At 34.6% G+C, this 23,525-nt stretch overlaps 2 protein-coding genes across 4 annotated transcripts in view; one reads left to right on the top strand and one right to left on the bottom strand.

Annotated features, from left to right (window-relative positions):
• LOC121418524 (pleckstrin homology domain-containing family D member 1-like) overlaps window positions 1–7,777 on the bottom strand; it is a 67,243-nt gene extending 59,466 nt beyond the window's left edge. For 2 of the 3 annotated variants that reach the window (XM_041612436.1, XM_041612437.1), the window contains exons 1-2: window positions 7,104–7,776; window positions 565–658 (exon numbers count right to left, since the gene is read on the bottom strand). In XM_041612436.1, the coding sequence (XP_041468370.1) occupies window positions 565–658; window positions 7,104–7,210 (201 nt within the window). In that variant the 5' untranslated portion in view covers window positions 7,211–7,776. Of the gene's footprint in view, window positions 1–564; window positions 659–7,103 lie in introns of all 3 variants that reach the window. The other variant, XM_041612438.1, reaches the window with a different exon arrangement.
• Window positions 7,778–10,445: 2,668 nt separating this feature from the next.
• LOC121418523 (BRO1 domain-containing protein BROX-like) lies at window positions 10,446–23,084 on the top strand. Its single transcript, XM_041612434.1, has 11 exons — window positions 10,446–10,640; window positions 12,130–12,283; window positions 14,046–14,170; window positions 14,787–14,885; window positions 15,247–15,319; window positions 16,310–16,415; window positions 16,910–17,085; window positions 17,973–18,054; window positions 18,622–18,772; window positions 21,309–21,465; window positions 22,761–23,084. Exons 1-11 carry the CDS (start codon window positions 10,540–10,542, stop codon window positions 22,860–22,862), a joined length of 1,326 nt encoding a protein of 441 aa, XP_041468368.1. The 5' UTR covers window positions 10,446–10,539; the 3' UTR covers window positions 22,863–23,084.
• Window positions 23,085–23,525: the final 441 nt, after the last annotated feature.

Below are 23,525 nucleotides of genomic sequence, written 5' to 3'. Positions count from 1 at the left end.
AAGTCAATATTGCATTTGAAAACTGACTTGTCACTATGCACAGTTTTCAACTGAACCTACATGTACATGTATTGTGCTTATGGCTATGCAAACATTAAAATGATATGCCTTTTGTATCAGTGAGATGCAAAAACAAAATCTGTGCTTTTGCTTTGTCCACGGCCATCTTTTTAACAATAGTCGGTAAATATCCATGGCTCACTTATTCAAAGTATCACGGTTACTTCAATAATCTAGAACTGTATTAGAATATCATGCTGAGGTACTGGAATAAAACAATACAGTATACATATTTCATAGCCCATTAAACTTTCATGAATTCATATCCCTTGAAGTAAATCAGTGATTTAGAATGTGCCAAGTCATGAATTTTGCATTATTTTGGACTATTTACATGTACTTGCACAATACTGCTGGAAAGAAATGTCAAAAGCATAACTAATTACATGTATGCCCCAATGTACATGTAGCTACTGACTATTGTGATTTTTAGAAATAAATACATGAACAGTGTATACTACAATGTAGTCATTTAAAAAAAAAACATTTCAGCACAATTCTTACCTTTGGGTGCATGTTGAAGTGTCGTTTTCTCTCAAAGTCTCGCTTCTCATTTTCAGAGTAGTACAAGAGAAACCCTTCCTTTATGATGAAAAACCTTAGAAATAGAAACAAAAAAATTAAAGATGCATGAAAATTTTTAATATATAATAAATAAAGTAAACACAATGCATATGAATATTCACCTGTAGTTTTACAATGACAATTGTCAATGATACCAATCTAAGTAATTAATCAAGGCTTATATTGAAAGGAAAGACAGCCTATGAATAAATGTTGTCTAAAAGAAAGGGGGCAGGGCTGAAAATATATTAAGAATAAAGTTATTTGCATTGATCACAATGGGAATTGAAAATAAATAAAATGAATTGACTTGATTTGATTTGAGCAGTTTATAGCTATTGAAACAGTGGCCATTCAACAGTCTGTAGGCATCTAGACAGTCGGTTTCACAGTACACCATGTATCTTTCTTGGGCAAGTGTTGGTCCTGAAAAGGACCACCCTACTCGGTTTTTAAATCAACCAGTGTTTCTTGAAGACTTCTAGAATAAACGTAAGGTCCAACAAACTAGTGACTAGAAGTAGAGAGCTACATGTACATATTGTATCTTGTATCACAGCCAGTTCATTTATTTTAGCATATACATGTATATGTCATGAGAAATGGGCAACATATTTACAAATACAATCACAGATGAAAAAACTTTATTTTTCCGGTGTCATGCTTTATTTTGAATGCATTTCCAAACAGGATTGAAGCGTAAGTTACTGCGCAACCGCGAGTGCAGTTTCATGAGGATTCTATGGAATAGTTAAGGTCATTTCAGGCATGCATGCATTTTCCATTTCCCTTTCATTTCCTCAGCAAATTCATAGCGCACAATACGTGTACTCATGTACAATAACTGGAAACAGAAAATTGAATGTCTGATCTTTGTTGCAAATAAAAATAGACCCTTTTCCAGAAATGTGTGTCTATCATGATCACACAAATTTAGGAGAATCAACTCGGATATAAGTCACATCATATATCCAGTTGCCACTGAATCAAGGATTTAAACTCCGGTTGGAATGCGATGGCAATAAACCCATGGAAGTCCATGCTAGAAGTTATTATTACATCCCAGTTTGGTTGAAAATTCAAACTAATGTAACATACATGTATTTTGAACAACAAATAGTGTATGTGGGGGGGGGGTTACCTGCAAGGTACACGTAGCATTTAATTATTTGACAACCTGTATGGAACAAGATCATGATATCCTTGTACTCTCAAGAACTATATCATTATTGCTATTTACTGAGAAATCTGTACAAGATTCTAGGGACCTTGTATTAAAGTTGCTGGTGCCTAGACATACATGTGGCTTGTATACCGGTACATGTATGTATCTTCGAGCATGATATACAAAGATGGAATTCTCTTTAAAATAATGTTTTGTTCCAGAGTCAGATGTTGTACAGCACTGCTAATGTCTACATGTACATGTAGAAAAGGACATTTTCCAAATAAAAAAATATCAGAATATGACTTTCAAATAAATAATAATAGGTCTAAAAGAGAGGTTATTGTGAATAATTCAACTTAAGCATTGTTTCTATACAAAGATTTTTAATAAAGTACACAAATATATCAATGCCAAGTATGCTCAAGACAGAAGCAGCTATCTGTAATGTACATTTATCCACAAAGTATCACAGAAACTTTACAGAAAACTACATAATGTATTGAACAGACAGAAAAAAAAATGGGTCATCGTCTGCCCTGGACATGACTGTACCTCTATGATAAGAGCAAGGAACATCCAACACATGTTGCCTGGGATTAGATGGAAAGCTTAGACTCCCAACGTGACATAAGGTTTTCAACATAAACCCAGCATTAGTTAGATGTACGGCTAGCAACATCGAGAAGGGGTCTGTATCATAAAGCTTAACGATTGATTATAAGGCTTGATTTATGATTGATCATATACACAATAATCAATGGAGTCAATCATAGATAAGCACCACGATCAATCGCCAAACTCTGTGTTACGGGGCACAGGTTATGTTGCCAACTTGATGAACCAATGACTCAAGGATTAATCGGTCAAACTTGGGGCACAATGCTGGGGGAGGCATGGCATTCTGGAACCACACAGGGGCAAGCTCATGGTATAGAATTTAAAGGTCAAGTCCACCTCAGAAAAATGGTGATTTGAATCAATAGAGAAAAATCAGACAAGCACAATGCTGAAAATTTCATAAAAATCGGATGTAAAATAAGAAAGTTATGACATTTCAAAGTTTCGCTTATTTTTAACAAAATAGTTATATGAACGAGCCAGTTACATCCAAATGAGAGATTTGATGATGTCACTCACTCACTATTTCTTTTGTTTTTTATTGTTTGAATTATACAATATTTCAATTTTTATGAATTTGACGATTAGGACCTCCTTGCCTGAAGCACAAAATGTTAAAATAATGGAATTCCACATGTTCAGGGAGGAATGAAACTTCATTTCACATGACAATGATGAGAAAATCAAAATATTTCATATTTCAAACAATAAAAAACAAAAGAAATAGTGAGTGAATGACATCATCGACTCTCTCATTTGGATGTAGCTGGCTCGTTCATGTAACTGTTTTTGTGAAATGAAGCAAAATTTTGAAATGTCATAACTTTCTTATTTTACATCCGATTTTGATGAAATTTTCAGTGTTATGCTTGTTGAATTTTTCTCTTTTTATTCAAATCAAGTTTTTGTTGGGGTGGACTTGTCCTTTAAGTATGGTTACTTCATTCAACTATTATGTGACCTAGGAACAATTACCAGTACTGTACATGTACACTGTAGGTTACAAACTTACATTACTGTAGGCATTGTCAATTGCAAAGTTTACATGGTAGGCCTATCATGTTACAATTTTCTGTTTTAAAAAAAATACTAAGTTATTTAACGCACAAAATTGAGATATATTTAAAGATATGTATGTATGTAGACATGTATGCAATGTACATGTACCTGTACATTTATGTAACTTCCATTGATACTGTACATTAATATACTACTGCCCTTCATTAATGGTCATGACCTGAGCGAATGGGCTTATTTTACGCTGTATGATGTATTGTATACATGTATTTATGCACTTTATTGTAATTCCAGTTTAAAAGCGATACATCAAATTATATTTCTAAGCTTTAATGTAGGCTCTACATGTAGGCCAATACACACAAACATATTATCTTGTATGAATTAAAAAATGCCAATGTATTGCCAATAGTATTGGCAATGTATTGGCAACGTGCTAAAGCCAGGGTAATATTATGCAGCGCTTAGAGACATAATTGTATTAAGCACTATACATGTATTATAAATGTTTATTTTCAAATTTAATAATGAAATTTTTTAACTGCACAGTTCTTCTGAACCTTCTGGTCAATTAAAGACTTCACATCCAGAATACCCTAGATTTGTCCTTTCACCAGATATCCACTCGGCCTGGAGGAAAGGAAATGTCAAATTTCCTGAATTACAAACAAGTGATAAGTATACTCAGACCCCTACCTACAAAAAGACACCAGAAATAGATAAGCTATGGGCTATCAGTCCCTCACACGGCATTCCATGAAAGCTAGTGATAATCGCATTGGTATGAGGATCAAAACAGCTTGGATCATCAAAGTCTTAAGACGTTGGTCCAACAGGAACATCCTCAGATCAGTTTTGGGGCTGTTATACTGTATGACTAACTTGGAAAAACACATGCTAGCTCATGTAATCTTAATATGAGTAACATGTACAAAAATTGGGTGAACGTTTCAATAGACTACATAATACATGTAGTATGCAAGTACCGTACGGTAATGTGCCTTAAAACTTCTCTCTCTCTTTCTCTCTCAACCCATCTGATAAATAATTGATTGGGATTTAACCCTAGACATTACCAACACAATGTGTCAAACATGTAAATGTGTGTCTGAATATCAATCTGTAAATTAGTGAAATGGTAAGATTTGTTTTCTCAATGTAATTTGATTGAAGTAAAAAAGTAAAAAGAGCAAATAAAAATGTTTACTTCTTCATCAGGAAAAAATTCTCTACTCTTTTCGAACAGAGAATATAATCTTAAACATGCAAATTATACACACTAAATGTTCTGTAATTAAAGGTCAACCAGGAATTATTTTTCAAAAATCTATCAATATTCACTGCAGTTTTAGTTAGTATGGTGAAGTTGAAATATGATCAGGATGTGATTAATTAGCATGCAAAGTTTCAGGACAATTGGATAATACCTTCAAAGAAACCAACCTTGAGTTCTAATCCACCTTTTGTCACCTTTGCTCAATACACTCATTAGACCTTAATCTTAAGTGCTTCAATCCCTTTTCTTCTCAAATGTAAAGTTGATTTTTTTTAGCCAAGGATAAGGACTACATGTATGGCTCATGACAATGTATGATTTAAAAAGGAATTAACATTATCTTGATGTATCATAATCCAGGATGTCACATAAAAAAGGTTTAACAAACTACATTATGCTATCATATGATAAATAGTTTACAATTCATTCAAACTATTAATTAAAACTAGGCCCGTCTCCCGTACACGTGTACACGTGTACACGCACGGTCAAGTCAGTGCACGTGTACTAAATTCCATCACCGTGTACACGGTAGCATCTGCATAAAGCTTGCGTGGGACTACAAAGACAGTGAACAAGCTCACAGCCTCACATTAAATCTTAGTTCTCAGACACTGCACATGTTTTAATTACTAATATGTCAACATATTTCAATTAATCTAGAGTGAGTTCACTTCCAAAATCGCCGATTTAATCCACGTTCATTCTGGAGACTCAAGTTTTTGTACCACGAAATGGGTCTGCTCCGGTCTCGAAAGCTTACATTTTTAATTGCTCAATCACGCTCAGAGCCAATTTGAGAATCACCAATTGCGACAGCGATAATTGCTACAACTTACGTGTAATACGCTCGTACACATGTGCTACAAGCCTACAAGCAAAAGCTCCTCAAATTGGCAACAAAATAATGAAAATCAATCGATAACTTCAGTTATACTTAATTCTGCAGCGATATGTGCATGCATGTACGTTACAGTATACAAAATGCGCATCCAACGAGCGTCGGCGATAGCTAGGGCCTTGCACTGATTTTCTTTTGCATTCTTTATTAATTGAATGCGCTGCTAAGCTGAGTAAACTTTTAATTTGCACAAATTTTTGTGGATTGATACTTCAAACTTCTCAGGTAAGCTTTAAAACCGTGACTTAGGCTTTATAAACCCCTTTTTATGACATGTTGATGCGGGTCCATGTCGACATGAAAACATAACTCGCTCTCACAGTGTTTACAACGTGTACACGACCGAAAAACACGCCGTGTACACGTGCATCAAAAATGGACTTTCAAAACGGGCCTAATTAAAACTGCCATCATTTTTACACTATTTATTTACTATTTACTGTAAGGGTCATCCAGGGCAATTTACATGTAGCAACAAATAAGATATCATTTGAACACAAAAATATCTTCCACAATAACTGTATTCTAGTCCTCTACATCTTTGTTACATGTACTTCTATTTCCAAAAATTAAAACATTTTGTGGCAGGTCTGGATGCACAAACTGCCAACTGGTATCATACTCCTTACTGTAAGTTCATTTAAGATACACATACAAATGTATATGTGCATTTCTCAGCTTTCCAAGACTTCAAGGGATGCTCCTGGCTGAAAATAATATGATTTAAAGAGATAAACAAAAATCAGAGACAAAACTTTGAAAATTCCATCAAAATTGGATGTCCAAGGAATAACAAAGTAATGAGATTTTAAAGTTTTGTATTACTGCGATGAAACGGGATGAAACACTTCTACACGTATAGGCATGTCTTCATGAATATTCAATGATCAAATTGATGTCATATCCCCATTCCCACTTGTCCTTTGTATTTTATAATATGGAAATACATGTGTAGATTTATTCATTTTTCCCTCTAAGTCCTAATTAGATTCACAACTGATGGAGTGCACTAGATATTCATTGCTGCAACTCATTTCATTATACGTGAGACACATCATTCAAACATTATTTTAAATAATGAACCCATTATTTTGATTTCATGTAATAGCATAAGAAAAAGGAAAGTGGGGATGTGACATCATTAGCCCACCTAATGAATATTCATGAAAATTTGTGCATATAACCCTTTTCACAAAAATATTGCTAAACTTAAAAATTCAATAACTTTGTAATTTGTTATCAGATTTTGATGAAATTTTCAGCATTTTGCTCTGTGCATTTCACTCTCTCTCTTTAGAAACATACTTCCAGCCTGGAATATCCATTTAAATGCTACATGTACAATACTCTGAAATAACTTTAAATGGTTTGACAAACTTCAAAGGGAAACCAGTTAAAGTTGATGAGAAATGGGGTCTTGGAACTTAGCTGAATTAGCTGAAGTAGGCCCTAAATCAATATGTTCGGCTACGGTATGTATAAATCCAAGGTCAATCTACCTTTTTGCCCATTTTGTTGATCCGTTTTGACTGAAAGGCTTCTTCCACAGTACTCCCCATCTCTGTACCTTGGAAGGCAGTGTATCCCCGCCGAATATGTCACACATCTTGTTCAATAAAAAGCTCCAGCGAAACAGAGCAAATCAAAGTTTGAAATCAGTCACTGAGTCAGGAGAGGACATTAATCAACTCCTGAACAAAGCCATCATTTGAAAGACTGGTGAAGTAACCAAATTACTAAGGCAGTTACATTGAGCACTTGTGAAGGATGGTCTCTGCTGCCTCTGAAATATCAAGATGAATCAACAGGCAAATTACAAAGGCGAGCTTGTTTTTCATCCGGTGTTGCGTAGCCAGGATAATAAGGATGCAGTCCTGATCCACGAGACAAGACAGCGAAAATTCAAGAACGACCACGCCGAAACCTTCCGGGTGCTACTCTATTGTCTTGACTCTTGGTGCCCGAGTAGAGTCCACTTCGAACGTCATAATCCTATTGATTCCTATTTCAAATCACCTCCTTCCGAAATTAATGGACTTTCTGGTTATATTCCCGAGATTTCCGTCATATATCAATTCCAATTGGATGAGAATGCCACTGCATCAATGCTGTGTTTAAAGACCGTCGAATTTCGATTGACCATCACCCGAATACTAATAACAGACTCATCTCACTTCCTGATTTTCAGGTAAAAAAATGAAGCGACGTAGATGGCGACAATCAATTCGTCTCCGTTTATCAACACTAATTGTATTGCTATCATAGAGATGTCTCTCTGATATTCGCATTCGAGTTCCATTGTGGTAAATATCCACTGACAAATCAAAAAATAAAATAAATGAATGAATAAATAAATACAAAAATGAATAAATGAGTAATTAAAAGAAAGAAAGAAAGAAAGAAAGTGGAAGAGAAATATATGAAGATGAAGATATAAATAATATATAAATTTACATATAAATGTGTAAATGATGTGTCTTCTTTATGATAACATAAGTTGCAGCAATATGACTATTGCACTTAATCAGTTATTAATCCAATAGTTTTAGTTCTTGGTATAAAAAATTGAATAAACCTAATTTCATATAATAAAATACAAAAGAACAACTGGGAAAATGACATTATCAGCCCATCTAAGGAATATTCATCAAGGCATACATGAACTGTTTCACCGGAATAATACAAACCTTTAAAATATATGAATCCAATTTTGATCAAATTTTCAGCATATATTACTGTGTGAATTTTACTCGATCTATTGAGATATAAATATTGTCAGCCTGGACCATCTCTTTAAATGCAGAGAGAAAAAAAAGCACACAAAATGTGCTTTTGATTGCCGGGCTCGATCAAAATTCAAAACCAAGATTTTTTTTTAGTTTTCAATTCAATTCAATTCAATTTTATTTATTTCACTTCCATCAAACAAAAACAAGTTGTATACCATATATAAACATAAGTATTTGTATCCGTTGCAAAGAAACAAAAATAATAATACACATGTTGTGAAAAAAGCACTATTTGGGCAACACATTGGAGGTTTTAAGTTAGTATACTATTTTTCAATAGAAATTAAATTAAGATGGAAATGGAGGGACCCACTAAAAAGCAATGCTTGTACAATGTGGGCCCCTCAAAAAAATAGATAACACAACCAATAACAAAGTACAAATACAGATATATGTAATCAAATGAGAAAAAAATAAATAAATGATAAATAATACAAAATAAATATGAAGTTATCAAAAAAATATAGTTTGTATAGGACAAAACAACCCGTCCTAAAATATCCCCACCCTTCCCCACCCCCCCCCTCGAAGAAGAAAAGAAAAAGGGGAGAATGCCCTGATAGGATGGATGGGTGCTGCTGAACGTAAATAAAACACATGCAATCGTGGACTCAAGCAAACTGGATTCAATGATGTGTATAAAAGGAGAAAAAATATATGAAATGACCTGGAAAGAATATAATGCGCAAAAAATGTGATTGATGCCGTAAATAAGTGGTATAGGAAGGCGGATAAGGACAGGAGAGAAAGAGAAAATAGAGAGGAGAATAGACACAATAATGTACGAGGTTTGGCACCGAGCACAACTGAGAAGGACTTGTATCAGATTTGTTTTTCTATTAAAAAAAAAAAGATAGTTGCGTTTGATTGCAACCATCTACAACATCTACAACCATTTGCGTTTGATTGCAACTATCTACAACAGGCCACATGGTCTGAATTATAAAACATGCATAAAAATTACCCATTTTTAGGTCGGAATTTTATGTTTTCTGGCTCACACTTCGCGCTTATTATTTGATCATTGTAATATAAGTAGGCCTATCTTCTTAATTAGTCCATGCAGACAGTCATCGGTTTTTAAAAAAGCAGTTCTTCCAATGACATGAACAGTACGTAGTTACAAATAGTAATGCTTATAAATACAATCAGAAACTGACAAGTATAGCTCCATAAGTACCGGCAATATGATAATTTCAAAGTAAATGAATAAGCAACAGTACATTTCTTATCTCAGTCATCCCCTTACACTCTACTGATTTAAGGTTTACCCAATCCTTGGTAAAATGGGAACACGCGCTGTTCAGTGGTTGGGTAAAAAGATGCTTAATATACGCAATGTTGCGTTGTAATAGCTAATATGGGGTAAAAAAATAATACCCATTAAACACTTTTGCATGCTCCCCCACTAATATTGGGTAAGATTTTACTCAGGGTTTTTAGAGTGTACAAACAAATGAATAGTTTGGTTGCAAACTTGAAGGGTTAATCCACTTTGGACCATCATGTTTTTTTAAAATTATTTTCCCATATTGCAATATTCCTATGAGAAACTAAATTGTCATAAAGTACATACTAACCTGCCATGTAAACATAAAATTGGGTATAAAAGAAATCTTCCTCTTTTGGATTTTTTTAAATATTTTTTTTCTTCAAATATTACCATTTTTGGGGTCATTTTTGTTCACTTTTTAATGGAAAATTCAACTTTTCTTTGGTATCATCTTATAGAGCTAATAAAAATCTATACATTGAGACAAAAGCAAATCAAATTTGATGAAAAATAGATCAACCCCCCCGGGTCAAACAAACCCCTTTTGCAATATACATTTAGAGATACAACAAATTATTAATTAAAAACAATATTTGATTGTAAATAACTGTCTATTGCACTCCATCACATAATATCTAAACATCACTTCAACTGGTCCACCCGCTGCCGCTGGTCCATTCCTACTTCCATTTCACTGCCCACCCACGGTCCCACCCCCCCCCCCCCCCCCGGCCCCCCGCGCCGCACGTCCTTGATACGATCAGCTGTAAAATTAGATACTGACGTCATACTCGGCTGATCAACAACGCTAACGTACCGAAACTCATTCTAAAAAATATATCCCGTAAAATATTCGTTAATTTGTAGCTGAAAATGGCGCATTGGTTTCACAGAAATCCAATCAAAGCAACGAATGCAGTAACGTTTGACTTTGGTGGTCAAGCTAGCACTCCTCTTGCAAGAAACATCTGCAGGTAAGAGAAAAAAATTAGCTGCTGTGACTTTGTATTGTTCTTAATTGCCTTGGCTCATGTGTAGTCCCGTTCATACGTTTCAGTGTTTGTTATCGACTCTTCAGACTTCAATTCAGCTCAGAACACTCTAACAATTATCATATCACTGCAACTAATCTACTATCTGTCTTGAACTTGCCCCATTTCTTGGTTCCGCACCCATCACCATAAAAATGGTCATAACTTTACAAATATTTACTGTACTATTACAAAAGTACCGGTACCTATACTTTTTCTGAAAGGAATTTTCATGAGAATTTCAAATATTAAGATTAATCTTGGGGTGAAAAACTCGGCTTCCAAATGACACCAATTACATGACAATCCAGGCATCTCCATTTGGCCAAAAAGTTGCATTTTACCTATAATCACTCATTCTATGAACAAGGCTATGATATGATGATGGTAACATGTTCCTCTGCGATAATTTTTGGTGTATTTTATAATTTTTTATGTTATTGTTAGGACTTTTTTGGGTTTCTTGATTGATTATTGTGAATTGCGATTAATGAATTGAAATAAATTGTGAATAATGTTGGATTATAAACTACTACTTCTACTACCTCAAGCTTTAAAATGAGACTAAAATTAATTCTCAAGCCCCTGAATATCAAAGTTATTTACCTTTAAAATATGAAACCTGACTCTCCCATAGACTTTGTGTTTATTGCCCCCCCCCCCCTCGTCCACCCTCGCCATTTTGTATTCTATCAGTCTATAGATATCAGATATGATAGAGTATACATGATCAGCTTTTAGATACCAACTTCATGACAACATCTCTCTGTTCGACTGAGATATCATAAACTGGATGAAATTTGAAAAAGCATCACAACACTACCTTTTTTTGGCTGAGTTCAAGAAACACAGCGATAAGTATACATGTAGCTAGCTGATGTTTCATTCAAGTTTCATTGGATTCTCAAAGTGTATATTATTGAGTTTATGGATATACTTGTGAGTGTTTTATGGAACCATTCTTTTGCATACCCGCACATTTGGACAAACAAAATTGATCAGTGTGACTATGACTGTAGAGTATTACTTCAGGTGATAGTTTGTGGAAGTGGATGCTGTAGCAAATACACACCATCACCTGAGGTACATGTAAATGGAGTGGAAAGAGTTTTCAGCATCAGCAATATACCAAAGAGAAGGAAGTCCTGTATTTCTTGTAAAGAAATTACAAAAAACTTTGAGTGCATTCTAGCCCAATATGGGGCATGTGCTACATAACGAAGTTGTGTTAAACGCTAATTATCTTTTTAATAGTGGTATGTTCAGACTAGATGCAGTAGTAACCTCTAACCTCTTGAAGATTATTCCAGTCATTGAAAAAGTTCTCTTTTGCTGAAATAGTGCATTCTGATGTTGAGTCTGAAAATTCTTGCATAGTTTATTATACATTTTGTGTAGATCATCCCTCAAAACATTTCCTGTTTATTTACAGTGAAGCTCGGAGTGCTCGTTCAAACCTTCTCACAATCTTTGCTGACCCAACCCGTGACCTCACAGTCTTGACCGATGCTGCTGAGAAGTACCTGTCCATCCTCAGAGGATTTGTGGAGCCAACAGTCGACCCCAATTCCCAGCGTCCTCCAGCTGTAAGTTGTCTGAAATTAAGCCTTAAGCCTTAATTTTTTTTCTAAACACAACAAAAAATAGTATTAGAAGAATGAAGAAAAAAAAACATGTACAGACATGGTACCGGCTCCCATTTTTATTTTGACTAATAGAGCTTATCAAACAAGGCTTAAAAATGCAAATTGATTTGCTATATATGCAGTGTAGAAATGGATGGAGGCGATGTACACGATGACTCAATAAATCAGTGAATAAATTAAGAGCTTCCATTTTTGTTTGTAAAAAAAAGGAAAGGGCAATTAGTGATTATGTCCCATGATCCACATTATGCCCCCAAACTCTTTAAAGAAATATATGAGTTGCCAAATACTTTTCATTATCAGAACTATTTAGAGTTTCTTGTTAAAGGGGAAGTTCACCCTGAAGAAAAAATTGTTGTAAAAATAGCAGAAAAATTAGTAAAAAATATTGGTGAAGGTTTAGGAAAATCCGTTATAAAGTAAGAAAGTTATTAGAGTTCAAAGTTTTGGATTTGTGACGTCATAGACGAGCAGCTGCCCCATGTGTTATGTAATATGAAATGCATGAATTTCAAATTTTGTATGGTTCCTGATAACTTAATTTTGTTTTCTATTCATGATCAGGTGTGAAATTATTTGTCTATTGATATACAAAAGGTACAGTGAAAACCATTTTCAATTTTCTGAGAAAATGACATTTATTTGATTTTTTACCATTCGCTATGTATGAATGCTGCTCGCATATGACGTCACAAATCAAATAATTGAAATTCTAATAACTTTTTAATTATTTGATGAATTTTTCTCAAACCTTAGCCAATATTTTTTATTATTTTTTCTGCTATTTTTACAATAAACTTTTTGTCAGGGTGAACTTCCCCTTTAATGATTATTATCATTATTAATCAGCAAAGTGAAAAGTCAAATTCATTTCACTTTTTCTGGAAGTACTGTGTTCAATAGCATAATGCCTAATTGACTGTTGTGTGATTGATAAAAGGGTTGGATGCTTTATACGTATTGACTTGAAAACAGCCATTTGTTATAGTTGGCTATTTGCCAAGATTCTCTACCCTCTCTATAAGTATTGAGAATGTATCTCCTTGTTTGTTGAATTGTTTATTTAAGAAATTATACAAGGAAATGTGCTAGAAAAACATCCAAATGGTTAGAGATCATAAGTACTTATTTCCTTCTCTTACATATATACCAATTGGTCAAAGATTTCTTGTAATTGAACTATTGAAATATTCTTGCTCTGTGACATGAAGAAAAATGTAATTGTAAAAGCTCTTCGTTTAACTCTTCCTTTTGTATGTATACTTAATTTAAATCATGAAATAATGCAGTGATTTTTTTTTCTTAAACCAAGTACCTCTCATTTGCAGCAAACAATAATTTTAATGAGAGAGTCTTTAACAAATCAAGGTTGATTAACACCAGATCATCTGATACTGTAGGTCTATGTCTGGTTTGACGAGACAAACCTTACTTTGTGTAATCCTGATACAAAGCTGAAAACACATTGAAGATCACCAACACAGATAAGCTCATGTTGAAAGGTTTTATCATTGCTTAAAAAAGTAACAATATCTAGCTCGAATGCCATGCTTGTTTTGTCTATGTCTCAGAAAATACAGATTTTCTACCCCAATTATTTAGCATACAATACATGCAAATCTTTGGTGGTCATTTTGTTGGATTCTGTTTGAACCCATATTTAGATTGCAACCACAACTGGCATTTATGTTTAACTTTTCAGCAAGCCCCTAATAGTGAAGGTGGAGAGGTTGAGAGTATGGAGGTGAGTAGCAGTGCAACAGGGGACAGCAAGCTGAGGAATGCCATCAAATTTACATGGTCTAACACACTGGCTGAAAAACATTCGTAAGTCAGTATTTCTTTCATTTCATATCAAATTGCAATTCAAGTCCTTACTTTTGTCTTCATTTATCCTGTTTAATATCATCCATCCATGAACAGCCTAGTGATATATATGCACTGTATATTATGCACATTGTTGATAGAATGGATTTCAACCCATTGCCTTCAAGAGCTGGATGACCCCTTTACAAAGCCTGTAGGATTTGAATAATGAAGTTGGCAAGGGGTCAACTAAGCAGGTGTATGTACATTATATTGCTGCATTGTATGTTTTTCACAAGTCTTTACTATGCAGTAATGGGCAATGGGTTTGCAAAATTTTACATAGATTAATCAATTCCCATCATCTTGTTATTGTTGCACAAACTTTCCTCTGACACAATGTCAATTTGCAATAATGAAAATGTTACATAACTTGTAAGATTTGATTAATATTTTAATCACCATCAATATGTTGATACATAACTATCTCTTTCTACAAATTTATTTTTGTGTGTGTAGACTGTTGTCATCTGTGTCCGTTAACTCTTGATAATATGACAATTAACAGTTAATAGCTGTTGTGTTTAGAAGTTTTCATGAGTTTTCTCATTTTGTGTCTATTTTTCCTATCCTATAGGAGTCAGCATGACTTTGTCTTTGAACAGATCAACATTCTTTTTAATATTGCTCTCTGGCACACCAAACATGCAGCAGCACTGGCTGGAGCTAAGGAAGAGTAAGTAAGCAAGACAATTTTTTTTTTATTTTTAGTCCAATGCACAGGTACAATATAATGTGTAAATTGAATATGCATCTTAATACATCTAAATAAATATGAAGAATTGGAAGAAAAAAAATCATGAAACAATAGGATTAGGACATCTTTTGTTAAAAAAATGTCAAGGATATCGCCGGGGCTAGATAAGGTTTACTGAGTATGATGTGGTTGAACTATGACTGGAGCTTTAAACAATATAATTTTAGTTAATCAGATGTTGCAATTAAGCTGTAATAAATTGATAATTGATGAATTGTAATTGATATATTTAACCCTATATTATTTTTTGGTGGGGTTTTCTTTTTGTTTTTCTCTGCAGCATTGCCGAAGATGATGCAAAAGAAGTGCACAAATGTCTGAGATCTGCTGCTGGTATATTCAACTACATTGATGTAAGTTGAATCTAAAAACAGTGCAAAACAAACATGTATGAATAATGAATTAACATACAAGTTTGATCATTTGAAGGCTTATTTGATACTTCTATAACATTATATGTACTTTTGTATAAGAACAAAATTATTTTTATTAATGGCTTATGACCTGTCAAAATCTTTCATTGCTTTAAGTTCGTAATAAGATAAGATAATAACATAATACTGATGAAGGAAAGAATTAATTCTGTCTCTTTTTTCAGAATGAGGAGACAATGGATAAACTCCATACTAATCTTTGTTATCTGGGAGTATCAAAGTGTATCTGAATTTTTTTTTCTTCAAAATTATTGCAATTTAGTCATGTTTGGAGAGCTAAAGGTCCAATTTTCATTGAGGAAAACTACTATGACACCAGTATATGAGTTTATCTAATTTTACCAAACTAACAGAGGATTTTCCAGTTCATGACTTGCAAAATTTCTCATTGAGGTCATATGATATTCAGTAGAATTTTTCAGGTAGGATAAAGCAAATGTACATAGCAAATGAATATGAGCTTGGTGTGTTAGGGTGGAATTTTGAAAGTTTTAAATCTAATATGTAAGGAAGGAAAAGAAAGTTTTTAGAACAAGGGAGACTCTCCCTATATGCCTATGGTAATATTTAATCAATGACTCTGTTGAATGATTCATATTCTCAAAACTACTGTATATCCATTGAAGAAAGAGACAAAGTTATGGTTAGTTAAATATATTAATAGATAGATAGACATTAAAATAGAAAGAACTGCCTGGCATACTTGTGAATCCTTATGTATGCAATGCCTGTACTTTCTGCAGCAACACCAGAAGTTGACTGGAGGCACAGAAGAAAACGCTAGTGTAACACAAGGGTTCATTTAATAGTTATCAACATAATGATGAATGGCTTTGATGGTTTCAGAAAAATGAAAAGAAAAAAAAATTTAGGCAAGTTATCTAATTACTTATTATTATTATTATATAGGATAAGTTAACAGTGAAGTTGTTTGAGAGAACGGGAGATGGAACTGACTTAGATCCAAATATCATCAAGGCTTATGCTCAACAGTGTACAGCAGAAGCACAAGAAGGTAGGTAGCCATATTCAAAGAAAATCTGCTGAAAAATCTATTTTCATGAAAAGAGCTGATGGACAGAAACAATCTATACAGCTCGTTAACTCGAGCTAAAAATTGAAATGAAAGTGTTATGAATCTTTGAAAAGTTGTAATTTATCCTCTGTACAACTTTTAATTTTCAATATTTCTTGTATTCTATGTTGCTTCATAGTGCTATACTTTGTGAACAATTTTTATGAATTTCTTAAAAATTAGCAGTAACACAAGTCACATCAGTCAGTGGTATAGTATTCACCTAATGAACCTCATGAGGTTATGGTTCAATCCATGCCTGAGTATTACCAAAGACTTATGAAAATGGGACCTACTGCCAATCGTTCTTAGATTATCAGGGTTGTTATATATCACTGATAATAATTTTAGTGCTAAATTATTGTGTGATCACATAATACTTCTACATAGTGTGATTATCATAACTCTATAATTCTCTACATTTTTTTTATTAGTGACTGTTGCCAGGGCGATTGAGTTGAAGCACGCCTCCAATCTTGTCTCATCGCTAGCGTTTGAGACTGGTAAACAGTTCAAGATCGCGGATAACTCACTCAAGGCTGTGGAAGAGAACCTGGTTCAGAAGTGGAGAAAGTATCTCCAGCTTAAAGCTACATTCTACCTTTCCTATGTGAGCAGTACTATTAATTTCTACAAATTTCTTTTTCATCACAGCGCACAACTTGCACGAAACGTACAATCAATTACAAATCTATTTGGAGTCCCCAAATCAATAATATGTCCTGCAATTAATTGCAAATTTGCACATTTTATTGTTGATCTGGTTCTTGCGACAAGGAATGTAGAATCGATTTGCTATAGCTAAAATTACTGTACCAGTAAATATTTTCTTGCTTGGCATATATGATAAGGGTCATGTGTTTGGAAACATGATAAAAGTTCAACCTTTTTTCATTCATTTGGATTCATGAAAAGATAGTCATGAAATAGCATTGATTTTCATGAGCAATATAAGATGCATAATATGCAACATGAATGATTCACTTAAGAGTTTTATCTGTTTGGTATGATGACACTCACACATACACAGATATCAGATCATGTATAAAGAACATGTCATTACTATTGATTCTGCAAATTGTCTCTTTGTCCTATCCACAACTTACTGGGGTACTCTATTGGTTATAACTTAAAACAGATCTTTGAAAATTGTGAATTACTGTAAATCTTATGGGATAATACTGCTGTAAATCATAAACCTTTAGAGGTAGTGAAGATTTGGGCAAAGAATCTATGTTGATTGGATATTACTCAGTAGATCTTAATGAATTTGCACTACCTGTATAAAAAAATATTTGGTAACAGAGAATTCAAGAATTATTATGTGCTGAAGATATGTTCAGATAGTGATTTTTTGTTTGGAGAATGATATGTGAAAGAATTGATTGTCTGCGTGTGATTAGAGGAACAAGACATAAATATACATTATCCAATTCATCTTCTGTATCTACATGGATTATTTCAGTAACCTGACATTTTATGTGACTCTTTTGACAGGCTCATTGCTACAACGGTCAGACACTACTAGCTCAAGATAAATGTGGGGAAGCAGTGAGAGCACTCAAAGAGAGCAAGACACGTAAGTTGGACATTTCTTCCTTCGAACTCCCAAGATCAAATCTCAAAAATTTAGTTTTCATGAGATCAGAATTATTCTGTTTCATATGGGACTTGCCCTTGATTTCTTTTTTTAGCTGTGTTTCCTAAGGTCCTTACATGTCAGGGAGTCATGGTGAACAAAAAGTCAGTTAATTTCAATTTCTTCTAAAAATCTTTTTGTTAATCCCTTTGTCCTTTCAGTTTCAGAATCTTAGCTTAGTATTAAAGTTAATTCATTTGATTCATAGAAATTTACATGTTTTGCTCTGTATGCTAAAGTAAATTGTACACCCCCACGTGGAGTCACTCTTAATGCGTGAGCTGTTTTGGGGTTTCTTTAGCAATGGATTTAAACTTGCTGATTTTGCAAACTTCGTCAAAATTCTATATATAGCACATGAAAATAATCCCAGGATCATGAAAATGTCCGGTGTATATATTATTGCAATGTAACTTACTGACTTTTTATAATTCATAAATGATCAGTTTACTATACAAAGCAAATTAAATTAAACACAAGTGAACATCTCTTCTTATCATGGTATAGAGTTTGAGAAAGCAGATGATCTTGGAAGGAGCTATACTTCAACTAAGGGAGCTGGGAAAAGCGCTAAACCTCATGAACATGCTTTCTTCAGAAGGCTATTACCGCTCGTCAGAAGAAACCTGGAGAAAGTAGAGAGGGAAAATGGATTCATGTAGGTGTTCTGGTCTTATTTTTAAAGGTCAAGTCCACACCAGAAAAAGTTGATTTGAATATATTGAAAAAAATGAAACTAACATCACACTGAAAATTTCATCAAAATAGGATGTAAATAAGAAAGTTATGACATTTTTAAAGTTTCGCCTATTTTTCACAAAACAGTGATATGCACAACTCAGTGAAATGCAAATGAGACAGATGATGTGTCCTTCACTTTTGTTTTTTATTGTTTGAATAATACAATATTTATTTTTTTACAAATTTGACAAAAGGGACCAACTTGACAAAAACCATACAGTATTAAACAATGCTAAATCCACATTTTCAGGGAGGAATTAATCGTTGTTTTACTTGACAAAGAGGTGAAAATTAGAAAACTTCATATTTCATATGATAAAGTACAAAAGAAATAGTGAGTGGATGATGTCATCAGTCTCCTCATTTGCATATCGACCAGGGATGTGCATAGAGCTGTTTTGTGAAATTAAGCGAAACTTTGAAATGTCATTACTTTCTTATTTTACATCTGATTTTGATGAAATATTCAGTGTTCTGCTTGTTGGATTTTTCTCATTTTAGTAAAATGTATTTTTGTTGGGGTGGACTTGTCGTTTAAGTGATTATGTCAGTGTCATCAATATGTCAATAAGGTTTAATACTGTGATATACCTAGTCCCTACTGTCACGATTCATGTCACAATTAAGACCACGGTTTCAATATCATATATATATTTGTGGCAATCATATTGATCATAGAAATTTAAAAAAAAAAAATTTATATTTTTTTATTTTGCGATTAGCTGCGAAAGGCCAATCGTGGTGTCCGTTGCGGATCGCATGACAGGGGGAATGAGGTATTAGCAAAATTAACTAATCATTTAACATGGCTGCTAAGAAGGTATGGATGCTCTATAAGATGGCAGCCATAGATAAGATGGCTTTATGTCCTCTCTAAGGGACAGGGTAATGAGAATAGATGCCTTTCAGAGCACTCATACAAATATTTTGGCCCAAATTCACAAAGTGGTTTCGAAAACCCACGGTTGAATCAGGCCTGTGAAATCTCCGCTATTTAGCGGAAATCCGCTATTTTCATTTTTTTTTAAGACTGATTTCAATTTCCGCTTTTTTCCTGTGTTCCATTTCTGTTTTTTCTTAGTCAAAATTCCGCTATTTTATCCAAAACGGCTGGAAAACAAGTCTAGGTAAATGGATGCGAGCAGAATGTGTGTGTTGTGAATATACACGTTACGGGGCCTTGTATTTTGCCTTCGCAAAGTTTCGAATGAAACTGCTGCGGATCACACCGTGCACCGTTGCCGTTGTTGGCATACAAGCGCAAAGCAGCGGCTCAAATCACGATATTTTGCGACTGGTAAATACGTCTGTAAGGATGATGATGTCATCCAAGATGGAAACTTCGTTGACCAAAGATCGAAGGATCAAAGGATCGAAGATGACAATGTTTCGATCATTATTTCAAAGGAATTAGCGGTAACTGCGGTCTAAGGTACGATATTTCTGAATTTTAAACATTTTTTCGTAAATATGGATGTGATTTCTTTTTCATAATGTGACATTTTATGTACAAAAAAACGATCGGAAAATCGGGTTTCCACTGTTAGATCTAACGTTACTGCTAAAATACGTCTGTACGTACGGGCCTCCAAGCTCTTCAGTCTATGTATTGGTGAGTGAGCCAACGCAGTTCAGCGGAACAACCAAAATACAGAGACTGAAGCTTTTGGTCTAGAATACCGTGAATCGCGATGGGCAAATGCAGCGGCTTGGCGATTGTAAATAGTAAGGTAAATTTTCAGATTTTTCCGCTATTTTTTTAAGACCCCACTCACAGGCCTGTTGAATCCATGGTTTATACAGATTTCCTGTATAAATTACACTTAGAAATTAAGCGCATGTATAAAAAATGTCCAATGCTGATGCGCGTGTTTGTCACAGTGTGCCAAATTGACTCCTGTTACCATGGTTAGATACGCTATTTTATTCAGGAGTCCACTGTTTGAAGAGTGGACTCATTATTCAAAACAGCGGACTCATGAATAAATAGCATTGATAACCACGGCAACGGTGTCAATTTGGCGTATTGTGACAAGAGCGCGCATCAGCATTGGAATTTTTTAATATACGTGGCAAAATGAGCATATTTTATACAGGAAATCTGCATAAACCATGGACTCAACTGTGGGTTTTCAAAACCACCTTTGTGAATTCGGGCCTTTGTGTTTTCAAACAGTAACCCAGGAGTGTTTCATCAACATTTATCATTTGATGACTTCTGAGATCTGACAACTGTCCTTGACTTTGGCTTGACTGTTTCGAAAGTGAATGTTGGTGTTACAAAACCAACTTTGACAGATAAAACATCCAACAAGTCATTTCATAAAATGGTCCCTAGAGGTGGCTTGATGAGTAAAATAATTTATATTACCAAATGTGCTCTGGTGCTTGTTAAGCAATTCAGTGGAATCTAGTGTTTTCCATCCTTTTGAGTCGTATCCTTCTCTGTACAGATATTATCAGAAGGTACCGGAAGTTGTACCCGAACTACCGTCAAAGGCCACCTATGGACTAGCCAGTCCTGTTGAATTCGTCATGCCAAGCAAACATGAGGACTGGACTGCCGAGACTTACAATGGATTTAAGATCTCCAAACCAGATGCTGAGAAGGTATAAAGTGGGATACACAGTATGCCGATATGTATCTAGATTAATAAATTTTATGAATATACATGTAATTTTAAAAGGCATAGAAAGACTCTTGTCTCTTGCATTCTCATAAATCAATCTCGGGGGTGTGAGAGTTCAGATTTTTATCTGATTTCAGATTTTTTGTTTTGATTTTCAGCTGAATTTCAGCTTATATTTGGCTTTCCTCTGTACAAAAAGTATGGGGTCTCTTTCTATTTCAGACTTTTCCAATACTCTTCAGCTTTTTTCAGATCTTTTTATTTGTAACCACTCACACCCCTGCAATCTTCATCACTATTAAACTCTCCTTTCAATGGACATGCTCTCAAAATCCTATCTCACATCATCGCATATATACATTCATATGAAATTGTGAACCCAATATTGGCATAAATGCTGACATTTGAAAATAAATTAGTACAGATTCATTATTAAAATATTCAAAATGGACAGAGGGTAGAGGGATGTTGGCATGCATTCAGAAAAGTATATAGATATAGGATGGTGTGACATAAGGTTGGTATAAAGGTGATCAAACCTCATATCTCAAGATTTAAACATTTTTAGGACAGCTCAATTTTAGAGTCATGACATAAGTAGCAACTTTCTTTTGCCTGGCAAGAGATCTTTACAGGAATTACAATACTATTTTCAGACAAGGAGGTTGCAACCATTGCCATATATATCTAAAATACAGCTTTTTCTGAGCTTCCTTTAAAATTTCACTAGTTTGAAATATGAGGTTTTAACACCCTGGTGACCATATGTGCGTCTTTTTAGCATAAGTAGAGGTTTTCTCTCAGCTCCTTCAGGTTGTAGCCTACAGTTCGGAAATGAAAAACCAATGCAGGGGCCTTTTTCATAAAGAGTTACAACTGTTGTATTTTTGCCATAATGGCAACTACCATCACAACCTTGATTTTGATTGGCTGCTGAGCGTTGTTTCCATAGTTGTTGCCATAATGGCAAAGTTAGAACAGTTGTAACTCTTTATGAAACGGGCCCAAGGTTTTAGAAATCAGAAGACTATGATTAACATAGAGGAGCACTTCATGAGGATTTTCGTCAGTGATTTACAACTATAGATGTTATGGTCTACTGGAAATCCTTGATTTTGATTTGACAAGTACAAATTAGTTTGTTAAAAACACTGTCGAAACCCTTCATGAAATACTCCCAAGGATTCATTTGTGAAACGACAGTGGTCCCATTGATAAAGTTTTGTGTCATTGTCTGTCAATTCACAAAATAAGTCCTCTTTTACGTTCCTACAGAGAGAAAAGGAGAAGGATGACGCCCCCAAACCTGTCAAAGAGGTACCTGTCAATCAGACAGACAAGGAATCTAGCAATAGCAGTGGATGCACCATCTCCTAGGCAACGGTTACAATGACAACGAAATGGATCAGCGTCCTGTGGTATTATGGGATAGTTTGTTCTGAGCAACTCAAGGGCAATTATGTGGCATAGCATTCATTTACAATGACTTTGATGTATGGTAAATCTCTTCAATACACACTCTCTAGGTGGTTTCAGACCGCCTCGAAGTTCGTCAGTTCCAGGTATTCTCTGATCGGGGAATTTACCCCAATCAGAAAATACCAGGTATTTTGGTAATGTGAAAGCAAACTACGCGTAATTTCCCCAAAAGAAAATACCCGCTAAATAGTAGGTACTTGGCGAAATTACGAGAACTTTTGCCAGGATTTTTCAAAGGTCGCAGGTATTTTGGCGATGTGAAAGCAAATTACGGGAACTTTTAGCCCAGCATGTCGTTGGGTGCGGCGCCGTGCATGGGTTGCTGCTGGGCTAGTGATTTTGAATCTCGCGCCTTGCCTGCTTATAGACCATACTGTGCGTGCTTGTAACTTCAGGAACTTATCCCGAAGGGTATGTTTCAGGGCGGTGTGAATGCAAGAATAATTAATGGGTATTTTTCAGCCTAAAAAAGTTCTCGTAATTTAACGGGGCTTGTGATCGAGGCGGTTTGAAACCACCTTCTTTTGATCATGAGCAGGCTTTACCTCACCTCTTTATTTT

The sequence above is a fragment of the Lytechinus variegatus genome, chromosome 7, assembly GCF_018143015.1.
Source record: "Lytechinus variegatus isolate NC3 chromosome 7, Lvar_3.0, whole genome shotgun sequence".
Lineage (NCBI taxonomy): Eukaryota > Metazoa > Echinodermata > Echinoidea > Temnopleuroida > Toxopneustidae > Lytechinus > Lytechinus variegatus.
Note: the sequence above shows the minus strand (reverse complement) of the source record. Positions and strands in the feature narration are given on the sequence as shown.

Excerpts from the sequence above, each read along its gene's own strand:
- LOC121418523 (XM_041612434.1), top strand. The coding sequence starts at position 10,540 with ATGGCGCATTGGTTTCACAGAAATCCAATCAAAGCAACGAATGCAGTA. Across the intron at positions 12,284-14,045 it reads ATTCCCAGCGTCCTCCAGCT|CAAGCCCCTAATAGTGAAGG; the intron begins GTAAGTTGTCTG and ends TTAACTTTTCAG. Across the intron at positions 14,886-15,246 it reads CTGGCTGGAGCTAAGGAAGA|CATTGCCGAAGATGATGCAA; the intron begins GTAAGTAAGCAA and ends TTTTCTCTGCAG.